Below are 15,547 nucleotides of genomic sequence, written 5' to 3' on the forward strand. Positions count from 1 at the left end.
AATTGTTTTGAAAATTTGTTAAATATCGTGCTTTCTTAATATATAGCTCTAAAGCCATGGCAGCCCCTTAAAACTGAATGGTAGAAGCAGTATGGTTCTCACACATACTTTCCTTCCCTTATTTTTTTCCTTCACCTTATCCTCTACTTAAAGCTTTTGGATAAAGAAAAGAAACTATTTTAAATTTTATTGAAAACACAGATTATCCCATTTCACTAAAATAATCTCTATACAGTAAGATTGTTAAATGTTCTTTTTTAATGGAAGACTGGGGCAAATGGAAAGAGTTAACTTGCTTTTATACTATATTTAGAAGACTACAGTAAAGATAATATTTCACAAATTATAGACGTATTTTCACATTACTTTTATAGGCAAAACCACAGTTACTTTGGAACCAACCTAATAATTTACTGTCAGTTAGCAAACCCTGAAGGATATTTTGATATGAAAGTTATTCTGAAGAATAAGGATCATGGAAAAGGACTAATTGTATAATGCATGTTTTTAAGAAACATCTTAGAATAAGTGCTTGGTACACGATAGTACTGCATAACTACTGTATAAATGTTGAATTGCTGCTGGGTGCAGTGGCTCACACCTGTAATCCCAGCACTTTGGGAGGCCAAGGCAGGCAGATCACGAGGTCAGGAGATTCAGACCATCCTGGCTAACACAATGAAACCCCGTCTCTACTAAAAATACAAAAAAAACTAGCCGGGCGAGGTGGCGGGCGCCTGTAGTCCCAGCTACTCAGGAGGCTGAGGCAGGAGAATGGCGTGAACCTGGGAGGCGGAGCTTGCAGTGAGCCAAGATCGCGCCACTGCACTCCAGCCTAGGTGACAGAACGAGTCAAAAAAAAAAAAAAATTGTTGAATTGCTATCCTATCACCTAGCCATCCACATCATCCCTGTGCTCCACTCCACACTTTGTTTAGTCAGGTGTACCTTCCTCCTGCTCTGACTTCCCTTACCTGTTGAAATTTTACTTATTCTTCATTACCATGTCCTTCATTAGACCTACCCAGTTCTCTCAAGCAGATCTTAATCTCTATTCTGTTTTCATACAGCACTTTGCTTATACATTGAACTTACTACAGTCTGAGTTTTGCTTTGCTATTTATGGGTCTTTCATAGAGTCATCTTTCACTGGATAGGATCTGTGTCTTATTCATGCCTATACCATTACAACAGTCCTATTCTGGCTCAAATACACTATATTCTTCTGTCTACCAGTATTTATATATGTAAAATATCTAGAGGTGTATTAATAAGGCCGTGGGTATTTTATTAAACATATAAGTACCATTTTAAGTGTTATGTATTTTTACAAGTCCCTCTCAATAGAAATCTTGTTTACTATGACCTTTGTGTTCAAAACATAATCATCTGACGTCTGAAAAACCATGTAATTTTTTTTTTTTTTTTTTGAGATAGTCTAGCCCCGTCACCTGGGCTAATCACAGCTCATGGGACTATAGGCATGTGCAACTGTGCACAGCTAATTTTTTAATTTTTTGTAGAGACAACTCGCAGTGTTGCCCAGGCTGGTCTCAAACTCCTGTCCCCAGTCAGTCCTCCCACCTCGGCCTCCCAAAGTGCTGGCTCTGTAGGTATGAGCCACCATGCCTGGCCAAAAAACAAATTCTTATGTTGAATTTAATCCTGTCATTTGCCCTTAAACAGTTTTGTTTAGATGTATCAATTAATATTAAACAATTAATATACTTAACTACCTTTATCCCTTGTTTATTGAGTGTCTGCCATGTGCTAGACACTGCTAGGCTCTGGGGATCTAACAGTGAAACATGGTATGATCTCTTCTGTTGTAGAGTTACTACATTATAGGGAAAACAGAAATTAACAAAAAGATGTACTTACAAATTGTAATGTGTATTCTGAAGGGGAATAAAGGGTTGAATGAAGATGTTAACATGATTGAAACTGGAGGAGGGTTCAGAAAAGACTTCTGAGAAAGTACAGTGTTACTGTGACCTCATGTATAACTAAGGAATTTGAAGTGAGGGAGATACACCAGGACAGCTTTCCAGGAAAGGGATCCGAATGGACAAAAGCCCTGGGGCAAAACGGTGGGGCACTTGATTTAGTTCAAAGGGCTGGTGTCCAGTTTGTATCTATAGATGCAACATATTAGCCTTTGGGGACAACATTTAAAAATTAAGGAAGGCCAGGCGCAGTGGCTTACGCCTGTAATCCCAGCCCTTTGGGAGGCCAAAGCAGGCGGATCACCTGAGGTCAGGAGTTTGAGACCAGCCTGGCCAACATGGTGAAACCCCGTCTCTACTAAAAATACAAAAATTAGCCGGGCACAGTGGCGGGTGCCTGTAATCCCAGCTACTTGGGAGGCTGAGGCAGGAGAATCACTTGAACCCAGGAGGCGGAGGTTACAGTGAGCCAATAACGGGGTCATTTCCAGCCTGGGCAACAAGAGCGAAACTCCGTCTCAAAAAATTATGGAGTACTGTGCTGCTTTTCCTATATATAACCCATATGTAAAACTTTGATAAACACAAAACTGCTGTGGGTCAGTTAGTATCCTAACACTGTATATAAATATCGGTCAGTATGAAGGACCCTTTAAATACTGGTTTTCTGCTTTGGCTTATATTTTTAATTTTATTAACTCTCTCTTAATTATGTATATATTACATAACTTTTAAAGCTTGATCAGCTAGCTTCCACAAATATTTACTCTTTGGATATATACATGTATATATAAAATTTGTCTATTTCTAGTCCTTGAACTCCTTGAACAAGCCAAGCTGACACTGACCTTGGGGCCACTGCCATTACTCTTTCTACCTGAATCACTTTTCTCCCCATATCTTCAGTCGATCAATTCTTCCTCATCATTCAGTCTTACCTTACAAATGGCAAAGAATCCTTTCCCAACCACCTGTCTCATGTTATTCCTGCCTTTCCTGGTAGAAACTATCACATTATCCTCTTTTTTCCATATGGCACTCCTTTAAATTATTTTCTTGTTTACTTTAGCTTAATGAAAATGATAATCTTGTCATCTTTATTTACTGTTTTTTTACTCCAGTACTTTGAAAAGTGACAAGTACATAGTAAGAACTCAATTAATACTTGAATAATGTTTATCTTACAAGTTATGATAGGCTTACATAATTAAATTGTAAGTCCAAGGGAAAGTACTCCATTTTTCATTTCTTTATATATATATGTATGTAATAGTTCTTAACATAGTAGTTCAGTAAGTTTTTATTGGGGAAAAGTGTTATCTTCTAAAGTGAGTTCATAATATAATATTGCCAGAAATAAATGTGTTTTCTCCCTTGGCAATCAGCCATCATCCAAAATTCTGAACTCCCAACCTGTATCTCAAGCCACCTGCTAGCAAATATCACCTACATGTCCCATGTAATTCAAAATCAGCACATCTCACCTCCCACTGCATCTGCCTATGGACACCACCTCAGCCCAAGCCATTTCCTGTTCAGTTCTCCAGACCCACAAACCTGACCTCTTCTGTGATGTCTTCTCAGGCTTATGATAAGGACACATCCTAAGGTTAGATTTTGCTGACATTTATTAAGCAAACATCATGCTCCACTAACAACGATCATCATATTATGCTGAGAGTCTAGAAAATGTGAAGGGCTATGAATTTGTCCTGATACTATTCTGCAAGATTGTTTCTCTGGCTGTGCTCAGCAGCCTAAATAAAGGAGAAGGGAAAGTGGATTATAAGATTGATCTGAGTTGGGAACAAGCTAGATAAATGCAGTGGGAGGAATATGTGGGATGCCAGGTGGTTTGAGATTTTGGTGACAGAATGGTTTGGTTGATTAACCCTCAGTTCTTGTGAGGTAAGGGCCCATAGATGTCATCCCGATTGGGGTCTTTAGAAATAGGAATTTTAGGTCGGGCATGGTGGCTCACACCTGTAATCCCAGCACTTTGGGAGGCTGAGGAGGGTGGATCACCTGAAGTCAGGAGTTTAAGACCAGCCTGGCCAACATGGTGAAACCCCATCTCTACTAAAAATATAAAATTAGCCAGGCATGGTGGCGCATGCCTGTAATCCCAGCTACTTGAAAGGCTGAGGCAGGAGAATCACTTGAACCCTGTGATTGGAGGTGACAGTGAGCCAGGATCGTGCCATTGCACTCTAGCCTGGACAACACAGTGAGACTTCGTCTTTAAAAAAAAAAAAAAAAAAGGAATTTTATCTTTAGGTCTATACTGAAGCCACGGGAAGAATTAAGGATAACCTATAACCTCACGGGGATGAAAGCTAAACGCATAAATGCCTGAGGAAGGTTCACTTAACCATTTCAGCAAGAGAGTTAGGTGTTCTCCCCATTACAATTATCATTAAAACAAAAAAGGATCTTCTGCTACCTTTTGGTGATGACAGGAAGTGACAAGACTTCATTCCAATCCATAACAAGCCTCAGAGAAACAAAACTTAAAGGGATAGAGCACATGGGGGCAGTATTAAAAAGAGCAGAGAAATCACGCTGAGTCCCTGCAGCTTAGGGGAACAGATTCAGGTTTGGAGGATTAATAACATATGGGTTTGGGCAATCTCCAACCCTACCCTAGCTCCCATACAGGATTTAATTTCTTAGTTTAGTCCTCTAGTGTCTATAGCAATTTGTATATCTGTTTGTATCACTTATGTACACACATATCTCCCCAGTTACACTGTGATTTCCTTCAGGGTTAGGAGCTTTATTTGATTCATCCTGATTCCTCAGCCCCAACACAGTACCTGATACATAAATGGTGTTTAATAAATGCCAAGTATAAAGTATTGTAACAGGCCGGGCGCAGTGGCTCATGCCTTTAATCCCTGCACTTTAGGAGGCCGAGGCGGGTGGATTCTGAGGTCAGGAGTTTGAGACCAACCTGGACAACATGAAACCCGTCTCTACTAAAAATACAAAAAATTAGCCACACGTGATGGCAGGCACCTATTATCCCAGCTACTCAGGAGACTGAGGCAGAGAATTGCTTGAACCCCAGAGGCAGAGGTTGCAATGAGCTGAGATTGCACCACTGCACTCCAGCTTGGGCAACAAGCGAAACTCCGTCTCAAAAAAAAAAGGACTGTAACAAGCCCAAAAGCCATGTGTTGCAAATAGCAATATTCTTCAGTGGCCAGTACATCACTTAAATCACCCTACAGGTCTTTACCGGCATTGCAGAACAAGCAGTTACTTCTCTGCCTGTTTAGCTATTTTCTTTATTAAAAAAGAAAAACCTAAAATGCTAATGAGAATTCATTATTTTAGGTGATTGATGAGATTTATCGCGTGTTGAGATACGTCAATTCTACCAGAGCCCCTCAGCGAGCTCATGAAGTACTTCAAGAATTAAGGGATATATCCTCTATGGCAATGGAGTACTTTGATGAAAAGATTGTTCCAATTTTAAAGAGGAAATTACCAGGATCAGATGTTTCTGGAAGACTCATGGGCTCTCCTCCAGGTACCTCTACTTTATAATCATGTTTGTACATAATTTTGTAACTTGTTTCTGGTTTTTTTCCACTTAATCAAGTGTCTTGAACTTTTCTGTGTTAGTAGTTGTTTATTGGCAGCATCATTTTTAATGAGATTGGATTATCAACCATAACTTATACAACTGATCCACTAGTTAGGCACATTTCTTGTTTCTAACTTTTCAATACTTACTCAAGAACAATCTGAGCAGTCTTGTGACTAAATCTTTGCACATATCCATATTGACTTACAATAAACATATTAGAAATAGAATAGCTGGGCCCGGCCAGGCACGGTGGGACACACCTGTAATCCCAGCACTTTGAGAGGCTGAGGTGGGTGGATCACCTGACTGAGGTCAGTAGTTCGAGACCACCCTGGCCAACATGGTGACACCCATATCTACTAAAAATACAAAAATTTGCTGGGTATGGTGGCGCACACCTGTAATCCCAGCTACTCTGGAAGCTGAGGCAGAAGAATCAGTTGAACCGGGGAGGCAGAGGTTGTAGTGAGCCAGATTCGCGCCATTGCACTCCAGCCTGGGCAACAAGAGCAGAACTCTTATCTCAAAAAAAAAAAAAAAGAAAGAAATAGGATTGCTGGACGAGGTGCAGTGGCCCACGCCTGTGGTCCCAGCACTTTGGGAGACTGAGGGGGAAAGATTGCTTCAGCCCAGGAGTTCAAGACCAGCCCGGGAAACATAGGGAAACCCCCATCTCTACAAAGAATTTTAAAAATAGCCGGGTGTTAGTGGCGCATGCCTGTGGCCCCAGCTACTCAGGAGGCTGAGGTTTGAGACCCTGTCTCAAAAAAAAAAAAAGTAATAGAATTACAGGTGAAAAGTTACATACAGATGCTCCTTAATTTACAGTGGGATTACATCCTGATAAACCCGTCATAAGTAGAAAATATTGTAAGTCAAAAAATGCACTTAATACACGAACCTACCAAACATCATAGTTTAGCCTAACCTACCTTAAACATGCTCAGAACACTTAACATTAGCTTACAGTTGGGCAAAATTATCTAGCAAAACATATTTTATGATAAAGCATCCTTGCGTAATTTACTGAATTAATTTTCTATTATACTGAAAGTGAAAAGCAGAATGATTCTGTGGATACCTGAGGTACAGTTTCTACTGAATGTCTATCACTTCCATACCATCGTAAAGTCAAAAAATCATTAAGTTGGCTGGGCGTGGTGGCTCACGCCTGTAGTCCCAGCTACTAGGGAGGCTGAGGTATGCGAATCGCTTGAACCCAAGAGGCGGAGGTTGTAGTGAGCCAAGATCATGGCATTGCACTCCAGCCTGGGCAACAGAGTGAGACTCTGTCTCAAAAAAAAAAAATCATTAACTTGAACCATTGTAATTTGAGGACTTTTTTTGTTTCTGATGAATTAATATTCATTTTTTTAAAAAACAAATATACTAGATAAAATGCCAAAAACTCTTCAAGGAAATATTTGGTGAATTATTTCAGCCCCCAAAGTGTCTGGCTGCTACTTTATTTTTATTTATTTATTTATTTATTTATTTATTTTGAGATGGAGTCTCACTCTGTCACCCAGGCTGGAATGCAATGGCGTGATCTCTGATCACTGCAACCTCCACCTCCCAGGTTCAAGCAATTCTCCTGCCTCAGCCTCCTGAGTAGCTGGGATTACAGGTGCACACCACCACGCCTGGCTAATTTTTGTATTTTTTAGTAGAAACAGGATTTCACCATGTTGGTGGATTTCACCATGTAGGTTGTTGGTCTGGAACTCCTGACCTCGTGATCCGCCTGCCTTGGCCTCCCAAAGTGCTGGGTTTACAGGCACGAGCCACCATGCCCGGCTGCTACTTTAAAAGACAGGGTTCATAAGGCTATTTTGAACAGTATCACTTCATCTGCGCTAAATAACTGTTTTTGCAAAAGTATATTGGCTCCTAGAGATTTGTGCCTTTATCTACTGAAAGACTTAATTATTTAATATCCCCAACTGTGGCAAGTACTTTAATTAGGAAAGAATTTAGTAGAACTTTTTATTTTGTTCAGATTAGTTAGCTCCCTGTAGTACTCAGTGAGGCAACCAAGTGGCTCTCTGTAATTGAGTAATAAAGCCTACACATCTCAGCATTAATATATCTGTTATATATTGAGTACCTATTATGCGCACAGCACTGTACTGTGTCCTGTGGAGACTAAAAGGAAGTGTAATACATGGTGTCTGCTCTCAAGGATCTTACTATTTCAAAAGGTAAGATACACTCAGTCTTGAAGTTAAATTATCATAGGCAAAACAAATAATGCAATGTCCAATTAAATGTCAAATGAGAGCAGAGAAACAATTTTAAGGTAGATCAGTGCTGGCTGATCTGATGGAAACATCACAGGAGGTAAGAATTGATTTAAGCCTTGGTGAATAAGTAGAAGTTGGATATGGATAAGCAGAGAGGGAAAGAAGAATGCGTCCATAAAGGAAATACAGTTATTTAGATGCGCAAGGAGAAGATTAACATGATGTGTTTAGGGTATGAATGGACCCCTCTTGTTCTTTTAGAAAACCTTCAGTAGATAAGGTTAAAAGAAAGTAGGTTCTTTGTTTAAAATCGTTATTTTTATGCTTGTGTTACATTCTAATTATTCCTGAAAGAATAGGTCCAAGACCCTCCTACACCATGCCAGGAATTCTTTGTGATCGTAATGTATGATGTAACCCACTCTTTAATGGAGTCCTATCATTTGGCTAAAGTTGAAGCCTTTGCAAATAACTTAAGTTCAGAGTAAACTTAAGAACACGATACAGGTTGAGTATCCCTTATCCAAATTTCTTAGGACCAGAAGTGTTTCAAATTTCAGCTTTTTTTCAGATTTTGGAATATTTGCATTACATGTACTGGCTGCACAGTCTGTTATCCACATACCCACAATCCAAAATGCTCCAATGAGCCATTTCCTTGAGCATCATGTTGGTGCTCAAGAAGTTTCAGATTTTGGATTTCAGATTTCTGGATTAGAAACATGCAACCTGTAGGTGTGTACTTCTAACTTGAAAGTGTATTTGTTATGTGAATTAGATAGAAAATAATTATTTTCTGGCCAGGCACAGTGCTTCAATACATCTGTAATCCCAGCACTTTGGGAGGCTGAGGTGGGTGGATCACGAGGTCAGGAGATCCAAACCATCCTGGCTTACACAGTGAAACCCCATCTCTACGAAAAATACAAAAAGAAATTAGCCGGGTGTGGTGGCGGGCGCTTGTAGTCCCAGCTACTCGGGAGGCTGAGGCAGGAGAATGGCATGTACCTGGGAGGAGGAGCTTGCAGTGAGCCGAGATCGCGCCACTGCACTCCAGCCTGGGCGACAGAGCGAGACTCCATCTCAAAAAAAAAAAAAAAAAAAAATTATTATTTTCTAATTTTACTGCTTGTATTTTGTTACTAGATTCTGAAAATATTTTACAATATTTTAAACTCAAGTTTATGCCATTAAATGCCCTTCTTCATTTCCTGGCAGTCTACACACTGCCACATGAGCAGGAGAATCAGAATTTAAACTCATTTATAGTTAAAATAAGATGTTAAATTATGATGATTAACCCAATTGCCCAACTGGATTGCAAAGAAGAAGAAATTCTCAGAAGTGACATAATAAGGGTATTCCATTTTTAAATAAGTGTAAGACTGGTAGAGAAACATTTTAAGTGACTGACCCTTTTAAATTATTCCTCCACAGTTCCAGGACCGTCTGCAGCCCTAACAACAATGCAGCTCTTCTCCAAGCAAAACCCTTCAAGACAAGAGGTTACCAAACTCCAGCAGCAGGTTAAAACAAATGGTGCTGGCGTGACTGTTCTCAGGCGTGAAATTTCTGAGCTTCGCACCAAAGTGCAAGAACAGCAAAAACAGCTTCAAGACCAGGACCAGAAACTGCTAGAGCAGACCCAGATCATAGGTGAACAAAATGCACGGTTGGCAGAGCTAGAACGCAAACTACGAGAAGTAATGGAAAGTGCTGTAGGAAATTCCTCAGGGTCTGGGCAGAATGAGGAGTCTCCTCGGAAACGAAAAAAGGCCACAGAAGCCATAGACTCTCTTAGGAAATCTAAACGTCTTCGGAATAGAAAGTAAATTGGAATGTGGTTCTAGTTCCAGAGGAAGACGCAGCTTAGTAGCTTAAGCAGTTAACGTATATCAGGATACTGTGAGCAACACGGTGTCCCTTAAGCTTCTAGGCTTTCAGAACACAACTTAAACTTGAACTCTTATGGTTGGGACATTCTTTTCCCGCTTCTCCTGATTGAACTGATGCACAGAATCTTTTTACTTTGCAATAGATTTGTACTAACCAGACCTGTTCTATCATGTTTTGAGGAGTTAACTTTTTTCTGTGCAGATAATGTTGAAAGTAAGTTAATTTGTTTCTGCATATATGCACATACATAAGGATCTTAAACCCAGTCTTGGCAGACTAAACAGAAGTTAAGTTTAATACAGAAAATGTCCTGTTCACTTGAAAGAAAAGACCTACTTTTTAAATGGACACTATCTTGGTTCTTTTTTTTTTTTTTTTTAAGTCGTCTTTTTGTTGTAAGTGACCTTTGTCTGGAATGTCTGAAAAGTAGTTAATGCTTTTTGGTATTGAAGTAATGGGTAACTAAAATGGACTTCCATAGTATTGACTATAGAAGGAGGCTCTACAGTATTGACTATATATTTTTATAAACTACTGGCAAGAAACTTACCCAGCTGTTATACATGTTTTCAGTTCTCTTTGGGGGCCATGTCCTACATTTGCATGGATGGATGCATGCATTGCCTAATCAACTCACTTAAAAAGCTCTTGCACTGGTATTCTTAAACCTCTATACTTCTCCACTTTTTAGAGCGGCGTCTTAGTTTAAGCGCTTAACCACCGCAACAGCTTGCCTCTAGAGGGGGAATTATTCATCCATTTGTCCTCCAGTTTTATAGGAACAAGAGACTATTAAAGCCCATTGCTTTATCTGTTCTCTGTAGGGTTCAGGTACACTGGCTAAGGCAGAACCCCGAATTCCAAGGCTCTTTCTATCAATATTGGACCTCTGGGAGTTAGTACTCCTCTTTGCTCACCACCATGTGCTCAGTTGATCAGATGTGAGTGAGTAGGGGACTCGACTTGTGGGATGCAGTTTTGCCATTGCAGCAAAGTTCATTGAGGAAAATTGTACCATGAAAAAGCATTTTCATTATATCATTTCTGGGGGATGACCTTGAGGGAAGCTTTTTAATATTTGTTTCAAGCTTTCCTTATTCTACAACTTTAAACAAAAGCTTTAATTTTGTTTGCACTCCTGTTTTGAGCTTGTAACTGGAAAAGCATGTCTTGCACTGTTCAACCTCCTAAGTGGTCACTTTAACAACCTCCAAATTGTGTACAGTGGTTATTTTCCCCAGTTGTATATTTTTGAGACATTCAATTATCACTGTCTTAGTTGTATTTTAATTTACTAAATTATGTAGCCGTTTGACTGTTAAGTTCTGTTAAACAACTGTGGCCTTGGGCTTCAGTTATTTAAAGTAAATTTGGGTGTAATATAGAAAACTGTCCCTTTCCAGGCAGGGGTTGGCGCCTGTATAACCCTAAGGTTTGGTAGACGCCTTAGTCGAATAAGAGCACAAGGCTGTCGCCTTCTATCCGTCCACCATGACATGGCTGTGCATCCTTTAAATTAACCTCACCAGACGAAGCTTTTTCTATACATTTTTAATATTGTCCTTACATAATATTGTCCTTAGCTTTTCATCAATTCTATGTCTGACTTTGAAATTCCATTTACAATGTAGTATGTTTTCAATGAAAAACCATAAAGTAACATCCAAGTGTTTCATGGTTTGTTGGGAAGGTAATTTTAAAATAAAACAATTTCCAAAAAACATTTGTCAGCCAAGGTCATCCATAAAAGTCCCCGTCTGGAACTTATTTTCTCAGCACTTCTCATTTTTATAATCAGAGTATTTAGCCATATTATATCTTTAGAGGAGGCCTGGTGGAATACCCTGGGCCTCTACTAGTCTGCTTTTCTGGTCACAGGAAGACTTTTTTTTTCATATCAAAGTATGTGTTTACAGATTTACAGAGTGTGATCCGTATGCATCAAAGGGATACAGCCCCAGACTATTTCTTTAATGGTTGTTCATGAACTATTAAGTTTCCTGAATTTCTTTTTAAACTACATCTAGATAGCCTAAACATCTGTGTAGTCTTCCATTAGTTAACATGTGTATATGGCTTTCGTAATAAGTAGTCACACTGTTAGAAGGTAAATTTTCTATTACAAAATCCAAATTTCTATTGCATACACTTATAATCATCTATTCATAAAGCTAATTCGTTGTACTTGTTAATGCATGAATGTTCCATGCAGTAGGAGCATAAAGCACTACAGTTCGTTCGGTTGTTCAAATCTTAAATCTTAGGCTATTTAGCTAAAACATGTTAGGATGTTGCCTTCACCAGTTATTAGGACAGTTATTAGCCGTTATGCTTATTTATGGATAGCATAATGGTATTTAAGGTTCAACAAAGTGCAGATTTTTCTGATCAGCTGAAACTGACATATGTTACAGAAAAACTGTAAATTAACCTCCTGAGAGAACCATTCTGCCCTGCATTTTAAGTCAGGTATTTAAATGCTGTGTGTTGTTAATATTGCATTGTCTTAGTGCAACATTTCTTGAAGTATTCCCATCATCTTCCTTGGCTGTTTTTCAGAGGAGACATCTCCATGTTAATGGGTCATTCCCACATAGGGAGGTATTATGGTACAGCGCTACACACATGGATAACAATGTGAAAAGGCGTGCCTAAGAAATGAAAAGGGCTGGCCTTATCCCCACCCCAGCTGGATCCTCTGCTTATCTCCCACATGCACTTGGCTTACCTGGTTTTCACAGATTCTGAGGTTATAGAACCTGTTGTTTTTCAAACTCCTGTACAGAACCTGGAAATAATGGAGCAAATGCAAATGTATTGAGAGTCATTATACTTAGTTTTAAAGACTATTGGGGTATCATCCAGTCAAAAGCCACTGATTTGGGAAGCAATTTTTTTGTAAAACACGTTTTTTGGAGTACTGAACTTTACAGGGGCTTGCCTTAATCTCTATTTAGTAGTTTCAAGATGTATGCGCAATTATTCTACGTGTTAAAAATGTTAAAATATTCTATGTAGCCCCAAAGGTGGGTAAAACAGTGTAAGTAATGCCTAAATTAATAAGCTAAAAGGTGTCACTACAGCTGGATTATTGAGAGAAAATGGACATAAAACTAGGCTATGTGTAATAAAAATAATGGCACCTTAAGATTGCACTATTTTATGCATTATTTTATATGCCATTTCATAGCCTGCACTTTAATCTCCAAAGAAATGATGTATGATGTCCCAGTTGTTCCTTATTCTTAATAAATTTTTCCTAAGACAGGGCACTTAATTCTATTTTACTATACTGAATTAGTTTCTTGGAGGTAGATTCCTTTCTTGAGTTCTCTGTTTCCTTAGCCATAATGATTTCTAGGATCTGGGAACTCCCTATATTGTCTATTTCCAACATTATATAATTTTAATTTAATGTAATATAAATCTCATACTTGGTGATCAGCACATTCTTATATCCTGCTCTACCAGTGAGTACCCATTTGTTACACTTACCAAACTCTCTAAAAACATATACTGTGAGTAATATTTGAAGCCAGGAATAAAAGGCAGTCTGAAAGAAAGCGTCCTATATGATGCAGCTGTTTGGAAATGGCTGATTTCTGATATGAAACCCAATTTGATAACACCATTCAGTTCTTTGACTTGGGATCTATCTGAATTGCTTTAACTAGTACACAAAAGGTTAAGTTACGACTACTTTAAATTTGTATAGCCTGCCATCTGAGGTGAATTATTTTCAAAAAATACTAAATCTATGAACTGAGACTAGCAATTAGTTGGCTGCTCCCTACCATGATTTTACTTTTAATAGCAATACAGTTATATTGGTGATAAATATGACAGGCTTAAGTACTGCCGGCCTTTCGCATCTTCCTAATCATCTTGGTTAAATTTCTGAGGTTTAAAAATTAGATCCAGATTTCTTCTGTTGTGTCTGAAGAGAACTATGACATTTTAGAAGTATATTGGCAATCTGTTAGGTCCATTGGCAAAGTATATTGGTCCATATTCAAACCTATTCCAAAAGGTTAGAAGTGTTTAAGATTCCTTTATTGTGGTACCATGTCTGTTTACCTATGCTTATGGGCAACAATAAATTACTAGTTTACCTTCTGGAATTTTAATTGTTATAACTGAATCAATTATTGGAAAGTGAAAAACACCTCCCGGTCACACAACAGGGTACATAAATAAATGTGTTGTTACCAGTGCTACTTGTTTTCTTTGTATTTCATCCACAAAAGAATATGGAGCTCTATTGCTAACATACCATATTAATAGCTACTGTCTTTTGGAGCACTGTACTGTGTGTTTTACAGATGTTACAGTGGCCCTCACAGCTACCTTATAAAGTAGGTCTTACTCTACATGGGGAAGTTGAACTCGTGCTAAACAATGTGTCCACAGTGTATGCAAGTAAGTGGCATAAGTGGGATTTGACCCATAAGCTCTGAAGTTTATAAACTTCCTACTACACTATACTACATCCTAGAAACCTGAGAACAATGAGACTCTGAACTTAATATAAGCAAGACCATCCCACACATCCACTAGAAACAGTCAGTGCCCAAATCACTAATGCTAACAGTAGTATGTAGAACTGAGCTCAAGAAAAAGCTGGGCTAGGCCGGGCACAGTGACTCACACCTATAATCCTAGCACTTTGGGAGGCCAAGGTGGGCAGATCACGAGGTCAAGAGTTCGAGACCAGCCTGGCCAACATGGTGAAACCTCATCTCTACTAGAAATACAAAAATTAGCCAGGTGTGGTGGCAGGTGCCTCTAATCCCAGCTCCTCGGGAGGCTGACGCAGGAGAATTGCTTGAACCCAGGAAGCGGAGGTTGCTGTGAGCCAAGATCATGCCATTGTACTCCAGCCTGGGTGACAGAGCGAGACTGCATCTCAAAAAAAAAAAAAAAACGTTGGGCTTGGTGGAGGCAACTTTTAAGGTTATGCAAGTAACCTTAAACTTGCACCTAGGTGTGCAAGTGAAAGAGAATGTTTTTAAGGCTTCCAGAACCTGTAATCTAAACTCAGAGGAAGTCCTGGCAGTAGATGTGCTCTGAGGCTACTGACGTGTAAAGTCCCCTTCTGGCCCGGTGCGGTGGCTCACACCTGCTACCCCAGCATTTTGGGAGGCCAAGACAGGTGGGGTCATCTGAGGCCAGGAGTTTGAGACCAGATTGGCCCATGTGGCAAAACCCCATCTCTACTAAAAATACAAAATTTAGCCAGGCATGGTGACGCACATCTGTAGTCTCAGCTACTAGGGAGGCCGAGGCATGAGAACTGCTTGAGCTGGGGAGGTGGAGGTTACAGTGAGCCGAGGTCACGCCACTGCACTCCAGCCTGGGCAACAGAGCAAGACTCTGTTTCCAAAAATGTCACATTCCTATAATATATGCTGCTGGTCAGTAGAAAAGTAGCAACTACCAATTCTTTTGCCCTGCAAGGGCAGAGTACTAGTTCTCTTTTCAAGACTACTTCTAGTTCCAAAACTAAATGCTTAGAATTTCAACAAAATAAAATCATATAAATCAGTTTAACCTGTTTCTTAAAGGTATAACTGGTAGGGAATTGCTGAAAACAGTTCTCTGAAGAAGATAACACTTCTCTAAGTGCTTTAACCCCAGCCTGTAGACAGCTTAGATTTTCAGAAAAGAGATAACAGATAACTTTATATTGTGGGTGAGGGTGACGGCAGTGGTGTCAATTGTCCTAGCACCATTACTGCATTCTAGTCATCCAGATAGCCTAGAAAGATGGTAGCCAGGCGCGGTGGCTCAAGCCTGTAATCCCAGCACTTTGGGAGGCCGAGACGGGTGGATCACAAGGTCAGGAGATCGAGACCATCCTGGCTAAC

General features: G+C 39.5%; 1 protein-coding gene across 2 annotated transcripts in view; it reads left to right on the forward strand.

The window, feature by feature from the left end:
• FBXO28 (F-box protein 28) overlaps window positions 1-13,893 on the forward strand; it is a 48,178-nt gene extending 34,285 nt beyond the window's left edge. The window contains exons 4-5 of one of the 2 annotated variants that reach the window (XM_011929501.1): window positions 5,286-5,481; window positions 9,222-13,893. In XM_011929501.1, the coding sequence (XP_011784891.1) occupies window positions 5,286-5,481; window positions 9,222-9,616 (591 nt within the window). In that variant the 3' untranslated portion in view covers window positions 9,617-13,893. The remainder of the gene's footprint in view (window positions 1-5,285; window positions 5,482-9,221) is intronic. The other variant, XM_011929502.1, reaches the window with a different exon arrangement.
• The last annotated feature ends 1,654 nt before the right edge of the window (window positions 13,894-15,547 follow it).

This window comes from Colobus angolensis, unplaced genomic scaffold (assembly GCF_000951035.1).
Source record: "Colobus angolensis palliatus isolate OR3802 unplaced genomic scaffold, Cang.pa_1.0 Scaffold81, whole genome shotgun sequence".
Taxonomy (NCBI): Eukaryota; Metazoa; Chordata; class Mammalia; order Primates; family Cercopithecidae; genus Colobus; species Colobus angolensis.